This window comes from Enhydra lutris, unplaced genomic scaffold (genome assembly GCF_002288905.1).
Source record: "Enhydra lutris kenyoni isolate GAN:26980312 unplaced genomic scaffold, ASM228890v2 scaffoldscaffold38, whole genome shotgun sequence".
Taxonomy (NCBI): Eukaryota; Metazoa; Chordata; class Mammalia; order Carnivora; family Mustelidae; genus Enhydra; species Enhydra lutris.
The window spans coordinates 19,161,647-19,182,468 of NW_019154122.1; the positions used below are offsets into that span (position 1 = coordinate 19,161,647).

At 56.3% G+C, this 20,822-nt stretch overlaps 1 protein-coding gene across 1 annotated transcript; it reads right to left on the reverse strand.

The window, feature by feature from the left end:
- Positions 1–758: 758 nt before the first annotated feature.
- On the reverse strand, positions 759–9,806 carry LOC111154882 (gamma-aminobutyric acid type A receptor delta subunit). Its single transcript, XM_022514820.1, has 9 exons — positions 9,739–9,806; positions 5,074–5,186; positions 4,732–4,799; positions 4,416–4,636; positions 3,266–3,348; positions 2,650–2,787; positions 1,845–2,000; positions 1,392–1,603; positions 759–1,058 (listed from the first exon to the last, which is right to left on the reverse strand). Exons 1-9 carry the CDS (start codon positions 9,804–9,806, stop codon positions 759–761), a joined length of 1,359 nt encoding a protein of 452 aa, XP_022370528.1.
- Between the last annotated feature and the right edge of the window lie 11,016 nt (positions 9,807–20,822).

The window sequence follows — 20,822 nt, forward strand, 5'->3', positions numbered from 1 at the left end:
TGTGGGGACTCAGTGGCCTCCCTTCGCCCATCACCACGTCTGAGAAGACAGCATAGTGGCGCCCTGGCCACGGGGCCAAGAGAGCAAGGTGAGGTGTGACTGATTCCTCGACCCTCTCCAGGTCCCTGCACCTCTGCCCCTCCCGCCAATGCCCAAGGACGTGGCCAAGTGGTTCACCTGGGGGACACAGCTCCAAGTCCCTCGGTCTGGAGCCCAAGGAGCCCACAGCTAGAGGACGGCTCTCCACTCAGCAAGGTCACGGCTGCAGCTCAGCCCCAGCGACAGAGAACACAGCCAGCAGCCAAGAACTTCATTTTATTTCATGCTGGGACCGAAGGCCCACGGATGCCCTTCTCCACCGTCTCACCGAGAAAGTAGCCCCGCCCATTCCCAGCCTCCCAGGACCTGGTCCCAGGACCACAGAGCAAATGCCTAGAATCGGGATGGTTTTTTGAATCGAACACAGAGTTCCTCCAGGGCCCTGAGCCTGTGTGGCTCAGCCCTAGGTCAGGCTGGGTCTGCCGTCCAGGAGGAGCCAGGCCAGGGGTCCGCAGGAACGGTGTATGGGAGAGCCCCAGGGTGGTCTTCCAGGAGCCGGTGGGGACAGAGTCTGGGGTCCTCAGGGAGGCCAAGGCTCTCCTCTCGTTTTATGCGGCTGTTGTTAGCCCCCTTCGAAACCGGCAGAGCAGGCAGATCAACCCAAGAGCCTCTCCCCGGCGGCTGCAGGCTCCAGGACAGGCGAGGCCTCGCCTCCGGCCTCACATGGTATAGGCCGCCCAGTAGAGGACGTTGACAGCCACGAAGGCCGCCGGGAACACCACGCGGGCATAGACGTCGATGGTGTCGGCGTCAACGCGCTTGAAAAGTGCACGGAGGCCCCCCTGGCCCCCCGAGCAGCCCGCCCCCTGCTTCTTGGCCTCTCCGGTCTCCATCTCCACACACCTGTAGGAGCCCATGAGGTTCCCAGGCCCGCGGCAGTGCCGGCGGGACACGGCCAGCTCCTGGGTGGCGCCGGCGGCGGACAGGGAGAGGAGCACGATGGCGTTCTTCACGTCCACCTGCACGGCGGGGCGTGGCGGGGTAGCAGACAGGGCTGAGCCAAGGGCAGGCTCCCCACACCAGGACCCCAGCCTGGGCCAGTGCCTAAGTCCCCCCGCGTCTGGCAGCAGGATGGGCCAGAGTCTGGACCTGCTCTCGTGTGCCGGGGGCTGTAAGTGACCTCCCCAGAGCAGTGGGCAGAGGGTCCTGAGCAGGTCCCGGGACAAGGGGCCCCAGCAATGCTGCCCCTCCGTGTTGGGGCTAGAGGGAGTGGGGACTAGGGGCCACTGGGAGCTGGTGGGGGAGGCTGTCCTTGACCCTGAACACGAGGGAGCCAGCAGGCTCAGCCTCACCTCTGCTTTCTGCTCCTTGACCTTGACCTTGGCCTTCTGCTTCTTCCGGTAGTCAGCATTGAAGTGGGCGAAGGCGTACTCCACCAAGGCGGCAAAGACGAAGACATAGCAGATCCAGAAGTACACATCGAGTGCCTTGATGGCCGAGGCCCGCGGGAGGGAGGAGCGGGCGCTGACCATCAGCGTGGTCATGGTGAGCACCGTGGTAATACCTGCTAGGGAGGGGCGGTGACAGTGCCGGGGCCCCCGCCATCTCCCTGTGCCCCCACCCCCGGCCCAAGTGCAGGTCAGGCTCCTCTGACCGGACCTGGCCCGGCTGGCCACGGGTCCAGGACAGCTGGGAACATGGGGCTGGGAGGCGAGACCTGGGCTCGTGGCTGGCAAGGCGGGGGTCCTATTTCTGGGCTCCTGCCCTTTGGCCAGCTCCCTCTGAGGAAGGTCAGGGCCCCGCACCTAGAGACACCCTGGCTGGCACCGCTGCTTGGCTGATCCAGAAGGAGACCCAGGACATGGCGACGAGGAGGACGGACGGCATGTAGGACTGGATGATGTAGACGCCGCGGTTCCTCCGGAGGCGGAAATGCAGGCTGAGCCGGGGGAACTGGCCGGCTGTCGGGGAAGCACTCCAGGTTGGGACCCGCCTCACACACACAGTGGCGCTCGGGTGGAGAGGCCCCTGTGAGCCCCAGACCCTGGCCTTCGCCACCTCCCCCACACAGCCTGATGGGTCAGGGATCTCCCCTGCCCAGGCTCTAGTCCTGGAGGGAGGACGGCTCCCTGCAGGGCCACCCAAAGGAAGGAGAGGAGATGGGTTCCGGGTCCACACTGGCCCAGGCTCCTACCCCAGCCGTGCGGCCAGCCCAGCTCTCCTGGCCCTCCTCGGGGCACAGCCAAAGAAAAGAGAGGGCCAGCTGGGCTCACTGGCACCAGTGACCGGGCGGCAGGAGCTGGGAAGGGGCAGGAAGGACCGGGAGACAAAGCAGCCCCAGGAGGCATGGCCCCTGACGTCCTGGCCCCTCATGTTCCCCAAAGCCCAGGGGCCACTGCATCCAGGGGGCGGCAAAAGCCGGAGGAACAAGGCCAAGAAACCTGACGGCCGCCCACGCTGTGGTGTCCAGAGTCCCCGCGTGCAGCCTGTGCCCGTCCGTGGTTTTCCAGTGTCTCCTCGGGGATCCCGAGAGCCAGCTACTGGCTTCGTTAGAGGGGCCAGAAACCCGAAAGTCGGCTCGTGGGGAGAAGCTGCGAGAAGCCGCGTTACCGGATTTGAAGTTTCTCAGCTCGGTGGCGAAGTGGTAGCTGGTGATGGTGAACTGGGCCAGGTGCAGCTCGTTGAGCCCGTGGATCCGCTCCTGGTTCTCTGACCAGTAGTACACGACATCCTCGGACGAGTAGCCGTCTGCGGGAGAGCCCCGGCGGGCAGCGGAGCCTGGTACCCCCTGTCCCCGGTAGCCCCCAGCAGGAGCCCCCCGTGCACATGGGGAGCCCAACGCAGCAGCGACAGGGGACAGCACGAGAAGACCCGGCCAGGGGCGAGAAGGCCCGCGGCCGTGCCCAGCACCCCAGGGAGGCGGACAGGGCAGGTCACCATCTCCGCCGGGTGACCCACAGCGGCTGTCACACTGGCCGAGTGCTATAGATACGTGCCTCGTCTGGGCTCCACACCCGCCTGTCCCGGGCAAGGCACTGGCCCCTGGGACGAGGGCCGGGCCTCTCAGGTCTTCAAGCTCCCTCCCTTCGGCCTCAACTCCACGGGGCCCATCCCAGATGCTTTCCGGTCCCCGAGCCAGGTCAGCCGCAGTGGTCCCTGATGGTGCAAGTGCCCTGCCCCCCTCCCCCAGCAGAGTCGGGAGCGGCCGGCGGCCCGAGGCACTCACAGCTCTCCAGGAGCAGCATGCACTCCTGCTCGTCCATGGGGTACTTGGCCAGGTCCATGTCGCAGGCCACCGTGGACGTGATTCTGCCCAGACAACGTGCTGGTGAGGTCTCCGGGAGGCAGGCCGGCGCCCGCCATCCTGCTTCTCCTGCCCCCTCCCCCACCCAGTGGGCCCCCTCCAGCGAGGGCGGCCAGTGGCCTCTGGGGCTCTGTTGGCGAGACGCTGGCCCCGGGGGGAGCATGGGCCGCTGCGGTCCACGGATGGACACTCGTGCCTCTTCCTTCGGGAATTGCAGCTGGGCTCCCTTCACTTCGTTCGTCCTTCCAAATGCCTGTTTGGCTAAGCCGGAGTGGGGGGGCTTGGAAGACAAGGGTGCCCGAGCACCCGACCTGCGCTGAAGGACAGCCTCTGGGCGTTCCTGCTGACCGGGCAGTGTGGGAAGAGGCCGGGGTTGCCAAACGTTCTGACTCTCCAGAAGAATTTAGACTCTTATGTAAATCTCCTGTTGGCAACTAATGTTGTTTTTAAAAGGCACGTGTCAGAAGCACGTGTGGAAACAAATGCGTGGACATTCGTGTTCACAGCGGCCCGACCCACGATGGCCGACACGTGGAGCCGCCCAGGGCTCCCGAATGCACGAGGGGGCACCAGGCCACGGAATGCTACTCAGCCACAGAAGGGACAAAACCCTGATGAACGTCACAACACGGGTCACCCCAGAAACGCTGCTGAAGGGAGGAAGGCAGACACAAGAGGACACGTCGCGCATGACTCACTTGACGTGAGATGTGCAGAATGGGCAGAAAGTAGGTTCGGGGGGGGAGGGTGGTGAGGGAATGCTCGGGGGCCCGAGGTCTCCTTTTCGGGGAAGGAGACGTTCTGGAATCAGACGGAGGTGATGTTTGCACAACACTGCAAGTCTACTGAACGCTGCAGAGTCGTTCGCGCAGAAATAGGTGAATTTCATGTCATGTGACTCTCGCCCCCGCGGAGAAAACAGAAAGGCACCACGTTGGCCAAAAAGCTGCACCTGAGGGCTTCCCGCCGCCCCTCTGCAGCTGCCGTGGTTTCAGCCGTGCCCAGAGGCTCCGGACCCCCCCCACACACTGGATCCCTGCGGGGCCTCTCGCTGGGACCGGCCCTGGCTCACCGGACGCTGTAGAGGATCACCCCGTCGGGCTGCAGCCGGATGAGCTTGTTCTCCACCGTCACGTCGTGGAACCAGGCGGACTTGGCGTTCACAATGAAGGTGTCTGGGAGCCACAGCTTGTCCACGAAGCGGCTGTCCAGCCCCAGAGTCTCGTTGGTGTGGTTGTAGGCCAGCCTGCTGTCCCGCCAGCTCTGGTGCAGAAACACGGTCATGGTGTACTCCTGCAGGGGGAGGCAGGGAGGGCCGCTGGCCATCAGCCCGGCTCCTGTCCCGGGAGCCCCAGGTAGGGGTGCGGCAGAGGGTGGCCGGCACCTACCATGTTCACCTCCGAGATGTGGTCGATGCTGGCCACCTCGATGGCGAGGGCCACGTTCACAGGGGGCCCTGCAAGGAAGGAGCTGAGGCCAGGCTCTCCACCCACTGAAAGCCAGGCGGGCAGGACAGGGCTTTGCAGGGAGGACCGTGCTGGCGACGGTCTGCGATGAGATGCTGAGAAGATCCAGCCTCCTGGCTGTCTCCCTGAGGGGCTAGCTGTCGAAATCTGACACACTCCTCGGGGACTGCAGATGAACCCTCAGGGGAGCCGTCCCAGAGCCAGCAAGGCTTGCACACGCAGCTGGATGCAGGAGTCGACCCATGCCCCACCGGCCGCCCTCACCTCCGATGCCCGGCCGGAAGTTGCGAGCATAGCCCTCCATCAAGCCGTCCAGGTTGGGGAGCCAGGATATCTCCAGGTTAGAGCCAACATAGTCCCCAATATCGTTCATCGCTCTGGAAACAAAGGCCCACTGGTCACAGGCTGGGAGCCAGGGACGGGACCTAGGTCCTTCCTGGGAGACTACCGTGAAGCGCCCCCAGGCCAGTCCCAGGAACACCTGCCAAAAACGGGGAGCCCCAGGGAGGAGCAGGGCCCAAGATTCCTCCACCTCCCCCACCAGCCTCTCTGCTCAGCTGCCTCCTACCCACTGGCCTTGAGTGAGCGGGCTGGGTCAGGCAGAGTCCCCAGCCTCCCTCCACAACCGGCCTGAGGAGAGTGGCCAGTCCCAGAGTCCCCACCGCCCACTGAATCGCCTCAGAGGGCCTGACAAGGGCCCACGGTCTTCCTTCCAGCCTCGGAGGGTAAGGCGTTCTGCAGGAGGTGACTTGAGAGAAGAGATGTGGGACCAGGAAGCTGGTGGGGGGTGTTGGCAGGGTTGGATGAGGTCCCAAACCTGACCCAGGGCAAGGCGAAGGGTCCATGGGGACGCTGTAGCCCACCTCCTGCTCTCTGTCCCTCTCCAGGCAGGCCCAGGCCTGGCCCCAGAGCCTCCCAGCTTGTCCTGTGCTTCTGAAGCTTAGCCTGATCCCGGAGCAGCTGGGGCCGTGCCAAGGGTCACAAGGGAGTCCCACTGGCAGCCTGTGCTGGTCGTGTTTGGCCCCAGCAGAGCCGCGTCGTGTGGCTGGGACACGCCAGACTGCCAAAGGCTCCCCAGCAGCCCCACCTGCCCGCCCCTACTTGTGCTCACCTGTCCTGGGGTAAACAGTGCCGCCCAAAATTGATGTCCACCCAGAACCTCAGAATGGAACCTTATTTGGAAATTGGGCTGTAATTAGTTAAGATGATATCATACTTGATTAGGGTGACCTTAATCCAAAGAGTGGCGTCCTTATAAGAAGAGAAAGCAGACACACAGGGAGAAAGTCCTGTTATAACAGAGGCAGAGATCGGAGAGACGCAGCCCCCAGCCAAGGGGTGCCACGGACCCCAGGAGGGCCCCAAACTGCCAAGAAGCCCAGGAATGCGTTCTCCCTCAGAACCTTCCAGAAGGAGTCAGCCCTGCCCTCAGACTTGATCTCGGGCTTCTGGCCTCCAGAGCTGGGAAAGAATAGATGTCCATGGTCTTAAGCCCCCCCAGTTTGTGGTCACTTGTTAGAGAAGCCCCAGGAAACTCACATACCCTGCCCGCTGGCCGGAGGACAAGGCCTGTCCAGAGTCAGGCAGGAAGAGAGGAGGGCGTTTGAGAACAGCACTCGTGCTACTCTGTAATCATGCTGTACTCTCGGAAGGGGGTTCTAGAACACCTTGTCCCTTGTCTAGAGCTTGCCTGGGACAGCCCCTCCCCTGTCTCATCTACAGGCCCTTTGAAGAAGGTTGAATTTGAACCAAGAGCTCCTTAGCGGAAGAAATTCACAAACCCTGACCTACCCCCAGGGACCACCTCGGTCCCTCCAGACAACGACCTGGTCCAGAGCAGGGGTGGGCAGGTGATTTGGTAACGAAGTGTAAGAAGGACTTGAACGAAGTCCTGGCCCCAAGTGAAGCACAGTTAAACACACAAACAGAGGTCACCCTGAAGATCGGACAGGAAGGGACTGGAATGGGGTTTTATTTTGGGGCAGCCCCAGCTGCCATCCTGCTGCAGCAGCTGGCCTGCCAGGAACGAGGCAGAGGAGACTGTCCTTCCCTGGCCTTGGGGTGGTGGCCCAGGCAGCCGCACCTTTCCTCGGCCAGGTCCCAGGCCCACTCGCAGGCATGAAGGCAGGACCATGGGGAAGCCCCTGGCCCTGAAGATCGCCTCGAACTGGAAGGATGCCAGCGGACTTCTTAGCCTTTGCCATCCCTAATGGAGTCCGAGGGGGAAAGGCTCCCGACCCCATCTCACTTGTCACTTAGGACAGGGGCCGTTCATTTTTCCAGCTGTGAAGAGATGACAAAGGCCATCCGAGAAGGATGCCCGGCAAGCTAGCCTGGGATGTGGGGGCCTTGCTTTCCTCCCATGGTTCAGGTGGGCAGCTAAAGGCGTGGACTGGGTCCACAGGCCATGTGCAGGGAGCTCAGCACAGGGCAAGCTTGTGGAGACTCTGACTAGTGCCTTGGGAGAGAGGTTCTGTTTCATCTGATGGCCTTGGACCCAACGATGGCCTAGGGTGGGGGCTCCCCTTGTGTAGACAGACAGAGAAGCTCAGGGACAGATGCCCAGACTCCCGGGGTGAAGCAGGCCCCATGAAAACACTGGCGTCTTGCACCTGGCTGTCAGACACCATCAGGCTCTCTCCCTCGACTGACCCCGTCACTTGTCTGTGCCCTGGGGACAAGGAAAGGTGGGTGTAGCTGAGCGAGGCAGCGGGGTCCTCTTCACCGTGCACACACAAGCCCACGGTCCCCAACAGCTTTGCTGTCACGGAAGCACCAGCTGCTCTGACACCTCAGTTACCAAGGCGAGGAGGAAGCCCACACCAGTAGCGCCGTGAGCCGGCACGGGAGCTACCCGCAGAGCTCCTCCAGGGACGCGGAGGCACCAGTGGCCCAGAGCGGGGCCAGCCGCAGGGTGTGCAGCTGGCAAGCTCGGGCACCCACTGCACCAGTGGGTCCTCAGGCTCAGGGAAGGCACAACTTGGGCCCAACCCACCAGCGCCGCAAGGCACTTTCCTTCTTCTCCCACCAGGAAGCCCAGGATCTGCCCTGAGTCCAGCGGCCAGAGCAAGCACCTCCTGTCCGTCCTCCCACGCCGCTCCGCTCCGGGTGTGAGGACCAAGCCCGAGGGAAGGGAGGTGCTGTCCTCCTGGCTTCCGGAGTGGAGGGACACAGAAGCTGGGAGAGGAGGCTCGGGACTGACAGCAGGACACTGTCTGAAGGTCGCCACCCAAGGCCCATAAAGCCCAGAGGCTCTCCTCCTGGGGCCTCACTGCGCAGACAGACACATCCGTTACCCAAACCCTAAGCCAGATGTGGGTCAAAGTTCAGAATGTTTCTGTTTTTAGAAAGGCGATATAATGCACTTCCGGACTTGGGGTGGGGGGGAGGGTCTGGAGAATTTCCCAGCAGGAAAGTACACGCAGGCCCCAAAAGTAGGATAAATGAGCCTCATGGAAAAGCGAACAGTCTTTGCCACCCAATGAGCTTTGGTGTCAAACTTGGGCTAAGACTTTGGGATCCGAAGCAGCTGGGACATTTTGGAATCACAGCTGCGTGGCTGTGCTGGGCCCACAGCTGGTCCCAGGCCTCTAGGACATACGTCCATGGTCACGCCTCAGTGCTTTGCCCTTCCTGTTACCTTGAAGTGGGAGGAGGGAAAAGGACCATGGAGCTCCGTAAAAGAACAAAGCCCTCCCGAGGGCAGGGGTTGCGTCAATGCTGCCTGTGGTCTTGGGCACAATGGCCACACTGTGGTCAGACCCAGAGCTTCCTGGCTCTGCCCCCCACCCCACACATCTCCCCCCACGTCCCTGATATATGCTGCCTGAGTGTCTATAACCCAAACACAGGCTGATGTTCAACCCTTTCCAGTTTCTAAGGGTCCAGAAGTCTGGAATGCTAGGGGAGGGGTGGGGGCTGTCCTTGTTCTGGTTTTCTGCAGCGTTTGCACCAAGATAATCCTCAAAAAGTCCCCTCACAACTCCTGTGGAAGGTGACGGGGATAAATGCATGGGATGCCAGGCTACCTGGAGCCCATTTCAAGTCCCCAGAGAAGAGACAAACCAAGGGACCCTACTGGTTTCTGAGGCCAAAGGGAGGAAGCCACAGCCCTGCGGGATCCTTCTTCTTAACCTCTTCCACCCTCCCCTCCCCCAACAGTTAGAAATCCAGAGTTGTCCTGCATGTCCCCCACCCCCTCACCTCCCTTCCCTACGCGACCCCCCCACCCCCAACCAGGCAGTGGGCTCCTTCCCACCTGCATACTCTGGAATTCAGTGGATTCCATTTGAAAGGGCCCCGGAAAGGAGACTCCGGTGTCCTGAGCTGGAACTTTCTGACGACCACCCACAGCCCTCATCTCGTCCAGCCCTGCTAGCTGCAGCGGAAGCTCGTCTGTGTAGCTCTGCTCCCATGGGAAAAGGAGCAGCCTCCTCCCCCGTGTCCTCGGGATCGCTCCTTCCTGCCTGCCTGCAGCTCGTGCCGAGCTGAGCGCTCAGCCCGCGCCTGGAAGGGCACCAGCCAGCCAGGGACCGGCCAAGTGCCTCTGGGGCGGAGGACCCCAGCGAGCCCGGGCACCCGGGAGGATTGGGAGCGTCTCCCCCGCCCTCGTCCAGCCAAGCGGCGCCGGTTCAGCACCGGGACGGCGGACAGCACCCGGGGGCACCCGCAGCTGGGGTGGCCGCGGCCCGCGCCCCAAGGGCAGCGGCGCGGTGAGTCCGGAGAGAAGAGCCCGCGGGGGAGACGGGGTGGGAGGAGGAGAGTCCTCGCGGGGAGATGGGGGTGGACACGGGGGGATGAAAACGGGAGTCGACGGGGGCGATGAAGACGCGGGTGGAGGTAGACAGGCGTGGGGGGGGGGGATGAAGGCCCGAGGGTTCTCCCCACCGAGGGCGACCCCGGGAGCAGCGCGGACCCCGGGTCGCTTACCTGGCGCCGCGGGGCTGCTGCGCGCAGAGCAGCAGGAGCGGGGGCAGCAGCCCGGCCAGCGTGTCCATGGCCTCGGCGCTCGGCGCTGGACCGGGGACGGCGCCGAGGTCCCGCCGGTCGCGGGCGCTCGAGAAGTTGCTTCTCCGGCGGCCGCGGTAGCAGTACAGGCTGGGCGGGAGCCGGAGGGCGCGCGGCGCGGGCGCGAGGGCGGACGGAGCGCAGAACCCGGAGCCCGCCCCGCCCCGAACCGGGCCGCCCCCCAGCCGCCCCGCCCGTCCGCCCCCACCTGCCGCCCAGCCCGCCGCACTCCCGAGCCGCGCGGATTCCTCCCCGCCCCCGAGCCTCGCGGCAGCGCCCCGCCTCCAGCTCCCGCCCCGCCTAGCCGCGCCCCTCTCCCCGGGGGTCGGGCACTCCCCCTCCGCTTCACTGCTGCGGGGGAGGCGACCCAGCCCTGCGACCCGCCTGGTCGCCGCCTCCGGCTGCCCGGCCGGGCGCCTGCAGACGGAAGGGCTCGGCGATCTTCGTCCCCGGGGCTGTCTGTGGGGGACACAGGTCCCGGGCACCTGGTTCAGGCATTTGAGGAGGGCGGCGCGGGGAGGGGGGCTAGCGCCCCTGCGGCGTTCACCCGGTGGTAGGAGAGACCCACCCCCCCCACCAGCAGCTCCTTCCAAACCCCTCGCACTTGGGGGAAGAGCAGAGCCTGAGCGGTCACGGGGCAGAGCAGCTCTGCCCACCCTGAAAGGCCCGCCTGGGGGAGAGAAGGGAGGTGCGCCGTGGGGGTGCTCCCCCTGGCCGCCGTCCTGGCCGCCGGATGCAGTGAATTCCCAGTCTGGCCTGATCAGGCTTTGTCATACCTGTCTGCTCCCCCCTGCAGGGCACTGCAGATAGCTGGGCTGCAACGGGGGTGGGGGGGGGGACATCCTCCCTCTGCACCCCACAAAGAGCTGAGAAAGTCAAGGCCTTGAGCGTTTTCTATTTTAATTCTTTTCAACTTAAAGTTCTAGGCAGTTTCCCTCAAAAAACTTTGTCATTGGTCTCATTTATTCACTTCTGGACCCATTATCAACTGACAATAGAAAGTGAATTCTCATGAAAACACCTAAGAACGAGCAAACTTGCTCTGGAGTGGGTTAAGCCTCCTTGTGAGACCACAGACACGGCCAGAGCAGGGGCAGGTAGAAAGGACTTTGCTGCCAGGAATTTCCAGCCCAGTCTGGAATGCCAAGTATCCAGGGATGGGGCTGGTTCCCAGCTTTCTTTCCTCCAGCCAGGAATAGGGGGTAAGAGAGCCAGGCGGGTCTTGGTGCAAATGCCTTTGGGTAGAGATGCAAAGATCTCAGCATGTTCCCATGCGGCGCGAATGTGCCTGTGCTCTGAACAAGTCTCAGGGCCTCGGGGCCACTTTCCTGTGGGCCCTTTCGGACGTGTTTGTTGGGAGGAGTCAGTCCTCCAACAAGTGCCCCGAGTGCGTCCTTGCACAAAGTAAGAGTTGTGAGCGTTCAACAGGATTGTTACCGTTCCCGCTAGAACAGAGGTCTCGCCTGCCGGCTTCTTCAGGCTCCTTCATGTCTAAACCTCTAGCACGAAGCAGGTGCTTAATAAATGTAGGGAAATACACAGGCTCAGTCTCCAAAAGCCAGCAAAACGAGCACGGTCCGCAGCCGCTTTACCGCTCCGGAGCCTCCTGCCTTTCAGTCCCAAGCTCTGATCTTTGTGCGGGTCCAGGCAACCATGCTGAGCTCAGCGTCACTCTCTGAATATTTGAGAAGGTCCAGGTGCTGACAGCCTCTGAGAAATAACCTTGACCTTGAATCACTTCACTCAATTAGTTCAGGGTGACCCAGAGTCTGCTGCCATTTTCTTCACTTGCCTGTTAGCTGAGGCATAAAGTGAACCTTAAGCTTTCCCTGCAGAGGGTCACTGGACAGGAATTTCAGCCTTAGCTCTGGCTGTTTGGGGACATCTGGTCGCCTCTTCTTCCGCAAGCCCTGGAGGCAAGCGCCGTTTCAAGAACTACCAAGAGACAGAGACTTTAAAGAAGTCACCTGCTCACACATCCCACCTGCTGCGCACACCAGGAAGAGGTTTCTGTAGGAGCCGCTGCGGCCGGGATCACCGGGGCCTCCCGTGACCATCAGTCAAAATGCTTTTTCTTCCCTAGAATCCTCAAGCTCCATTTCCAGTCTAGTCCCTACCTGGTTTGTCTGGGTCTGAAGAGTGGGGGTTTTTTTGTTCCTTCTTCTGGTTTTTCAGGAATTAGTTTGTGGCCACTTCTGTGTCCCCTTTTTCCTCTTCGGCCCCATTCAGACAACTGCCCCCGAACAGAGACGGCCAATTCTGGGTGCCCCCAGCAAAGGTCAGGAAACAAGGGCCTTGGTTCTGTGTGTCTGGGTGCTGGCTGGGCTGAGGGGAGGCCCAGGATACGGGAGCATCTGCGTCTGTGGGACAGAACCAGCCCCCTGGTCCCTCCCTCTGAGGGTCTGGGAAATGCTCCCCACTCAGAGGTCCATCAAGCCACTTCCTTTTTCTGGAAAACACATCAGTTGTTCTCCATGCGAATCCCATGCCTGGTGCTTTTTGAGGGAAGAAACCACCCTCCAAGTAGGACTTTGGTGACTTTCAAAATCCCTGAGAAGGACCCTTGGGGAAGTGGAAGGTTCTCCGTCTCCAGGAAGATCTGTGCCCTTTGCCCAGATGCCTGGACAACCCCAGCCCCTTTCTTGGTAACACTAAGAGCGCAGAACAGGAGGCTCGGCACCAGACCAGGAGAATGAGGATGATAAAGGAACAAATTTCAAACCTAAGGCATTTGGTCCCCATACGTACATCTACTTAACTCGTCCATGGCGTCCCTTTTGGCTTATTTGATGAGGTGGTTTCCCGGTCAGGCAGGACCCATGCAGAGCCCTCTGGTTTCAAGCTGGGGGCAGTGACATTGCTGTCTTTCTCCTATTTATGCAGGGAGGCGGTATGCTCTCCCCATATGGCACAGAGAGGGACAGGACAGTCGTGCCTTCAGTGGAAGGTTCGGAAACTCCACCTCCTCGGTTTGTCCCCGGGAGTCACCAGAGCACGTCCCTGGGACCATGCTTGGCCTCTCTAAGCTGCATCTGGAAAAACCAGACAAGTCTGGTCTGCTGGTCTGTTAGATTCTAGAAATCACCAGCCTGCCGTCTTTTTTGTGTTATTTACCTTTTGGATAATCGCTTTGCCTGGTGCTCACAGCAAATGGGATGGGATGACACCAAGGCTGAGGCCCTGGCGGAGAGCTGGCCGGCTTCCACCCCAGCAGCAGGACGGGCCCCGGGAGGTAGAGGTGAGTCACAGCGATCCGGGAGGGGAAGCGGCACTAGCTAAATTTAAAAATCCCTGCCTGATATATTTGTGAGGCTGCTTTACGATTTTACTGGGGAGAAAAATGGCAGTGACACAGAAGAATTTTCTTGAGCGTAGCCTGTAATTATTAATGCTGTGATTTTTACACGGAATCCTTTGGTCTGAGAAGCAGAGAGAACTCAGCAGAAAGGATCTGATGCGAAGTACTTGCAGTGGCCGGAGGTCGTCTGTCTCCTTAGACGGAGGGCGGGCTCACGGCCATGGCCATGCTGTTCTCAGGGTTCGAGGCCCTGAGAACCGACAAACCCCAGACTTGGCCACTCAGAGAGTTGTTTCCACACGAGTCAAATAGACATTCCAGCACATTCATGTTTAACGTGGAAAAGCCAGAATTCTATTCTCCTTTTTTATGTTTTTTAAAGCAGTGATTTGAAATCCTTCACGTAAAGAAAACAGTAGACACAAATTAACATTCCTGACAAAAAGGCTATCAGTCAAGTGAGGAAAACTGTCTACTTTGGATGGAGCAGGGGCTGGGTCAGCCGCAGGGAGACTGTCAGGGAGCCACAGGGGAGAGGGGGTCCCACCACTGGCCGGGATGAGGTTCTTCCCAAACTCTGTGACAGGAGGATGCTGTGTCTCCTCCTCTCCCTCTGGTCCTCGATGCTGATCCTCCAGGCAGGATGTCAGACAGATAAAAACAGTAACCTTTTTCATACTTGACATTTGATTACCTTCATTAAACTTCCCCAAGAAAAGCCCCCACCAGATCAATATTCACTTAACAAATATTAATGGATTATTCATCCTACCGCATGCCAAGTATTGGTCTAGACACTGGGTGTAAAGAAGATATAAAAGGTCCCCATCTGGGGCGCCTGGGTGGCTCAGTGAGTTAAAGCCTCTGCCTTTGGCTCGGGTCATGATCCCAGGGTCCTGGGATCGAGCCCCGCATCGGGCTCTCTGCTCAGCAGGGAGCCTGCTTTCTCCTCTCTCTCTGCCTGCCTCTCTGCCTACTTGTGATCTCTGTCTGTCAAATAAATAAATAAAATCTAAAAAATAAATAAATAAATAAATAAAAAAGGTCCCCATCTCCACTGAGCTCACCTTCTAGAAAGGGGAGGACGGACAGTCAGTGAGGAAACAAACCATCATTTCAGATGAAATACGGGCTGTGAAGGAGTATAAACAAGACCAAAATAATAGAGTACTCGTGCTGGGGGTGGGGACGCTTAGACAGGGTAGTCAGGAAAGGCCTTCGATGAGGTACCATTCGAGCTGGAACTTGAATTATAGCCTATCCCTCCTGGAGAAAAAGCCAGCCACATCAAGAGCCAGGTAAGTGCTTCGGAGAGAGAACAGAAAGTGCAAAGGTCCTGGGGCACCCAGCTGGCTCAGTCGAAGAGCATGTGACTCTTGGTCTTGGAGTTGTCAGTTTGAGCCCGATGTTGGGTGTGGAGATTACTTTAAAAAATTTTTTTTAAAGATTTTATTTATTTATTTGACAGAGATCACAAGTAGGCAGAGAGGAAGGCAGAGAGAGAGGGGGAAGCAGGCTCCCCGCCGAGCAGAGAGCCTGATGTGGGGCTCGATCTCAGGACCCTGGGATAATGACCTGAGCCGAAGGCAGAGGCTTTAGCCCACTGAGCCCCCCAGGCGCTCCTAAAAATTTTTTTTAATGTTTTTTAAAAGAAAGTGCAAAAGTCCTGAGGCTGGGATGAACCAGCGAGTCCAAAAAGAAGCAAAGCCAGGCCAGTGTGTGTGGTGACACAGGGAGTGAGAGAGGGACGCTGAGTAAGGCAGGCGGGGTCCAGGTCAGGTCTCGCACAGCCTTTTAGATTTTGGCCTGAATCTAGATTTTATTTTATTTTATATCAGCTTTGTTAACATATAATTTATATACAGTAAAGTTCACTGATTTTAAGTATCCAGTTTCCATGGGCCAGAGCCGACTTACCTATTGCTACCATCTTCGTGGTCAGTCTGCTCCCCAGGTCTGGTCCCGAGTAACCACGAGCATCTGCTTTCTGTTGCTTTAGTTTTGCTTTTCAAAAGTGCGATATACAAGGATCGCACAGTGTGAGGCTGGTGCGGGCAACCTCCCACAATGGCTCCTGGCGACCCCTGCCCTGGTATTGGACATCTTCCCTGGCATGGGGTCTGGACCCACTGACCTGTTTCAATGATACCCCAAAGGGACAAGACATCACGTCCAGGGTCGGCTTGTGAAACACTGCACCTCAGGTCTTGCTGGCGCCCTCCTTGCTCACGCTGAAGAGCCGGCTGCCGTGTTGAGAGCTGGCGTAGCCGGAGACTCACCGGGCAAGGAATTAGGGACCAGCACTTGGCCTGACAGGGACCAAGGGAGCTGACGCCCCTGCCCAGCCAGGGTGAGCTGGAGAGTGCAGCTGGACCCCCACGAACCTCAAGATGACTGTGAACCTGGACATGGCCCTTGGCTTCAGCTTTGCAAGAGGCAGAGCTGGGGACCCGACCCTGACCCACAAAAGCTGTGAGATAAGTGTGTTGTTTTGATCCACGGTGTCTCACGGCCGTTGGTTACACAGCAGTGAGTGACTAAAACAGGAAGCTTGTGTCAGACTCCTTTCACTCAGTGTAATACCTTTAAGACTTATTCACGTGCTGGCCGGATCGGAAGTTTCTCTCTCTGCTGAGTAGTGTCCGTTGTATGAATATTCCCCACGGCGTGAAGCCACCTGCTGACGGACCTTTGGGCTGTACCAGGTACGTCTGTTAGGAGTCGTGCTGCTTTGAATGCTCAGGTGCAAATGTCTGTGGGCAGGTTTCCATTTTCTTTGAATACACACCTAGTTGTAGGATTATGGAATTTTAAGGGGAACGTATGTTTATAGGAAACTACTAATCTGTATCCCAGTGTGGCTGTATCTTGTATTCCCACCAGCGATGGATGAGATTTTAAGTTGCTCTGCCTCCTTATCAACACTCGCTTATATGTCTTTAATTTTGGCCATTTTTGTGACTATGCATAGACATCTCGTTGTGGATTTAATGTGCATTTTTTTTAATGGCTTATGACTCTGAGACCTCTTTATAGGCTTGTTCAAATCTTTTCACAATATTTTCTTTTAAGGATTTATTTATTTATTTGAGAGACAGAGAGCAGGGGGAGGGGCACAGGGAAAGAATCTCCAGCAGACTCCCAGCCGAGCGTGGAGCCTGATTCGGGGCTTGAACTCATGACCCCGAGATCGTGACCTGAGCCAAAACCAAGAGTTGGACGCTCAACCAACTTAGCCACCCAGGCATCCTGTCTGTCAATATTTTAAAATGAGATTGTTGGCCTTCTTATTGAGTTGTAAGAGTTCTTTGTATATTGTAGATAGACGTCCTTCATTGGATGTACGTCTTGCAAATACTTTCTCCCAGGCTGGGGCTTGTCTTTTCATCTTTCTTAACAGGAACTCCTCAAGAGCCGAAGTTTTTAATCTTGATGAAATCCATTTTGTCAATTATCCTTTAGGGCTCATGCCCCCCGTGGGTGTCCCTGGCCTGAAAAGGGCCCGGGAGTGCTTTCCAAGCAATGAGCTAAGATCCTCAGAGGGTTCTTCTAATTCGGTCCCATCTCTTAGGGATCACTGTCTTTCTTCTCTCACGTCCAACAACCTGACAGACGGTGTCATTTTGCACACGTACACTTTGTTCCATTTTTCAGGTGTTTCAGGCAGGAAGGTGAATCTGTCTCCGTTATTCCGTCCCAGTCAGAAGCGGAGTTTGCCTTCATTCAAAAACTTTTTAAATAACCACTTTATTGAGATATAATTAACATACCATGAAACAGCCTTCATTTTCTCCAGCTGTTTTCTCTGAGTACAGACGTTCACATCACCAGCGGTTTTTGTTTGATTTTCACTTTTTCTTCTTTCAGGGTTTTAAAGTTGTAGCTTCACTGTCTCCGGCTTGAATGGTTTCTCTCCAACAGGTCACTGACATTTCTTTGTTACTCTGCATGCAATCTGTCTTTTCTCTGAGTGTTCTGAAGAGTTTTTCTTTATTTCTCATTTTGGCCAATTTGGCGATTATGTGTCTTGGTGTGATTTTCCTCTATTTATTCTGTTGAGGTCTGCGGAGCTTCTTGGGTCTGCGGGCTTACCGTTCTCATCCAGCTTGGGAGATTTTCAGCCACTTTGGCAGCGAATTTCACATCCTCTGGGGTCCTTGCCAGGGTGTTAGATCCGTGTCCCGAGAGAAGGCCCCACGTCCACAAACTCTCCCCATCAGAGGCTCCTGTTTGGCCCCTGGACGCCGCGCCTGCAAAGCCATCCCACAGCCGACACCTGCTGCGAATTCCTGCAGCTCCTTTTGGCCTTAAAAATAAAAATTCCAGTTATTTTACCAGCAAAAGATGGGTCTGCTTGGGAACAAAAGAGAAAGGCAACCCGCACAAGCAAGTCACAGCAGAAAAAAATCACTAAGTCCGGAGAACAAAGAAAGAACGGCTCTTTGACAGCGGAGAGGTGGTTATAAGCAGAAAGCCCTTGGAGCAAACTAGGAATTTGAATGTAGTCTTCTCATTGGCTGGGCTATGACAGTCCCTCCTTGGCTAAATTGTGACAGTCTCTTATTGGCTAGGTTCTGGCTGTCTTTCATTGGCTAACTTGTGGCAGTCTCTCATTGGTTAAATTGTGACCATTTCTCATTGGCTAAGTTGTGGCTGTCTCCCATAGGCTACATTGTGACAGTCTCTCATTGGCTGGGCTGTTGCTGGGCAGACGAGGAAAGCCTCTCTTCCTCCTGCTGGGGGTAGTGGAAGTAACACCCACTTGCAGAGTCCCTCTTCTTGTTGGGTCAGCAGTTGGTGAGTGGGGGGGCCGGAGGGCGTCCTCTCCCTTGAGCCTCCCAGTTACATTTTAGTGAGGCTTTATTGTTTCCACACACGGTTCTTTCTTACCAGGTCCAGCATGTATGTAATGAGGCTATGCTACAATTTATCCCTGGTTGCCAGCCTGGCAATGGGGGCGGGGTGGGGGCATGGGGAGAGCGCAGATACTGGAAGGACCTTGTTGCCTTGTTTTTGAAACCCCTACAGTGTCTTCCCATAAGAGAGGAGTCCTGGTGTTTCCCTTAGTGGTTGGGGTGAGCAAACCTCACAGTTTCTGATGTTTCAGAAAAGCCCAGGGACCCAAAGTCTTTAGGGGCACCCACCCAGATATACCCATCCCATGTGTGGAGGTTTTTTCAACCAGGCCCTGACCTTGGCATTGCAAAGCTACCTTGACTGAGAGTCAAGGTAGTTCTATTTTTAATTTTTTAAAAAAGATTTTATTTATTTATTTGACAGAAAGAGATCACAAGTAAGCAGAGAGGCAGGCAGAGAGAGAGGAAGGGAAGCCAGCTCCCTGCTGAGCAGAGAGCCCAACTCGGGGCTCGATCCCAGGACCCTGAGACCATGCCCTGAGCCAAAGGCAGAGGCTTAACCCACTGAGCCACCCAGGCGCCCCTATTTCTTGTCTTTTTGATAGTAGCCATTCTGAGAGGTATGAGGTGATATCTCATGGTGGTTTTGATCTGCATGTCCCTGATGATGAGTGATACTTGCCATCTTTTCATGGACCTGTTGGCCATCTGGATGTCTTTGTCTTCCTTGGGAAAATGCCTGTTCAGATACTCTGCCCATTTCTTATTTGGATTGTTTGGAGTTTTTGCTATGAAATTGTATGGGGTTTGTTTTTTTTTTTTAAGTATATTTTGGATATTAACTCCTTACCAGATACATGATGGGCAAATATTTTCTCCCCTTCAGAAGGTTGCTTTTGCATTTTGTGGATGGTTTCCTTTGCTGCGCACAAGCTTTTTAGTTTGATATAGTCCCACTTGTTTATTTTTGCTTTGTTGCCTTTGCTTTTGGTGTCAACACACTTGGTTTCAATTATCGTTAACTATCTCCATCTTCGCATATTCTTCTGTGGGATGTCTCTGCAGCCAGATCATTGTACTGTTTGTTTGTTTTTTTTAAGATTTATTTATTTATTTGAGAGAGAGAGAGAGAGAAAGAGAGTGTGAGCAGGAGGGGCAAAAAAGAGGGAGAAAGAATCTCAAGCAGACTCACCATTGGGTGCAGAGCCCAAGATGGGCTCGAGCTCACAACCCTGAGATGTACTGTTTATGTATGTATCTCCTTCATCCTCCCAAACACACATCCTTCTCCATTACTGTACCAACCACTGTTCTCCCAACTTATTATTTGTGAAAATCGTATCAGTGGGATACCACCTTGTTCAAGGCATCCACGTTTGACCCAGGATGGGATACTCACTGCGAGCTGGGCAGTGAGTGATCTAGTTACAACTCCCCCTCTTAGTATCTACTATGTCAGACCACTCCTGCTACCAACTATTAATGTGTGTCCTCCAGTAAGCAGACTATGACATGGCATTCAGAATACAAGAGATTTACTGGGAGCTCATGCCTGTGAAAGATGGGGGTTGGGGGGTGGAGCAAAATTGGGCTGAGGAAACCACAGACTGCAATACTGATCTGAAGCCCGTGGATGGAAAGCACGGAGAAGCAGAATTGGGCAGGGAGAACCTAACTCTGATGCAAACCCGACAAAGTTTTGGCTGATCCGAGGGAAGGGGGTGGAGAACTCTGGAGCGGAGATTATCCATTAGAGGAGCCCCACGGCTGAAGGCCCACCTAGAGCCACCTAGAGCCCCTGCCATGGTCTATCATTGACCAGGAACCACCCAGAAAGAGAGTGAACTCAGCTCCACTACAGCGCTGCTGAACTCCTCTTGGCTAAATGCAAATCCTTTCTCGAAGGGAGACCAAAGCCGAGCTCTGCCACGGAAGCTTCATCGGTTTCCAGAATGGAGACGCGTATCCTAGCGGCCTTCAAAAGTGATCAATGAAAAAATAAAAGGATCATGGAGGATTTTATTTTTTAAATGAACTCATGGATGTTAACATATTTGCTGTGCTTCAGTCCACTGTATTTACTTTTTTTTTTTGATACTCAAATTGTCCTTACTTTGGCCAAGGGAGCATCTCCACATTGACTAACAAGTCCTCTGACACGATGCTGGACTCGTTAGTAATTCCCTTGCTTTCTGTTGATAAGATGCTCCAAGATCATGTGTTTTCTGCCTTAGATCTGATATCAGTCATTTTTCTAAGAAGCTGTGGTTTCTTTTACCAGGAATAGCGGCAAGGACAACAAGCTGGCTGCTGAGAGCGCTCACTGCTACTGAGCTGGTGGTTATTTCTAGACTGTGCAACCCAACCAGGCACTTTTTATATCTTTGCTCTCTAATAGGGCAGCTGCTAGCCACACGGCACCACTGAGCACGTGAAATGTGGCTACTGCAACCCAGGAATGGAATTTTATTAATTAATTTTTTAAATTGTTTTTAATTAACTTAAAGTAGGCTGCACGCCCGACATGGGGCTTGAACTCATGACCCCAAGATCGAGAGTTGCATGCCGCACAGCCTGAGCCGGCCAGGCACTCCAAGGAATGGAAGTTTAAATTTGTACTGGTGTACAAATATCTGTTCAAGTGTTTGATTTTAATTAATTTTACATTGAAATAGCCACATATGTCCAGTGGCTACCGTATCAGATGGTTCTAGACCTTTTCAGTGGACAGAACTAAGAAGTAATTTTTTCTTAAGATTTTATTTATTTATTTGACAGACAGAGATCACAAGTAGGCAGAGAGAGGAGGAAGCAGGCTCCCTGCTGAGCTGAGAGCCCGATGCAGGGCTCGA

Coding starts and splice junctions, on each gene's coding strand:
- LOC111154882 (XM_022514820.1), bottom strand. CDS start 9,806: ATGGACACGCTGGCCGGGCTGCTGCCCCCGCTCCTGCTGCTCTGCGCG. Junction 4,637..4,731: donor ACATCTCGGAGGTGAACATG/GTAGGTGCCGGC, acceptor CTCCCCCTGCAG/GAGTACACCATGACCGTGTT. Junction 2,001..2,649: donor GCTGAGAAACTTCAAATCCG/GTAACGCGGCTT, acceptor CTTCCCCGACAG/CCGGCCAGTTCCCCCGGCTC.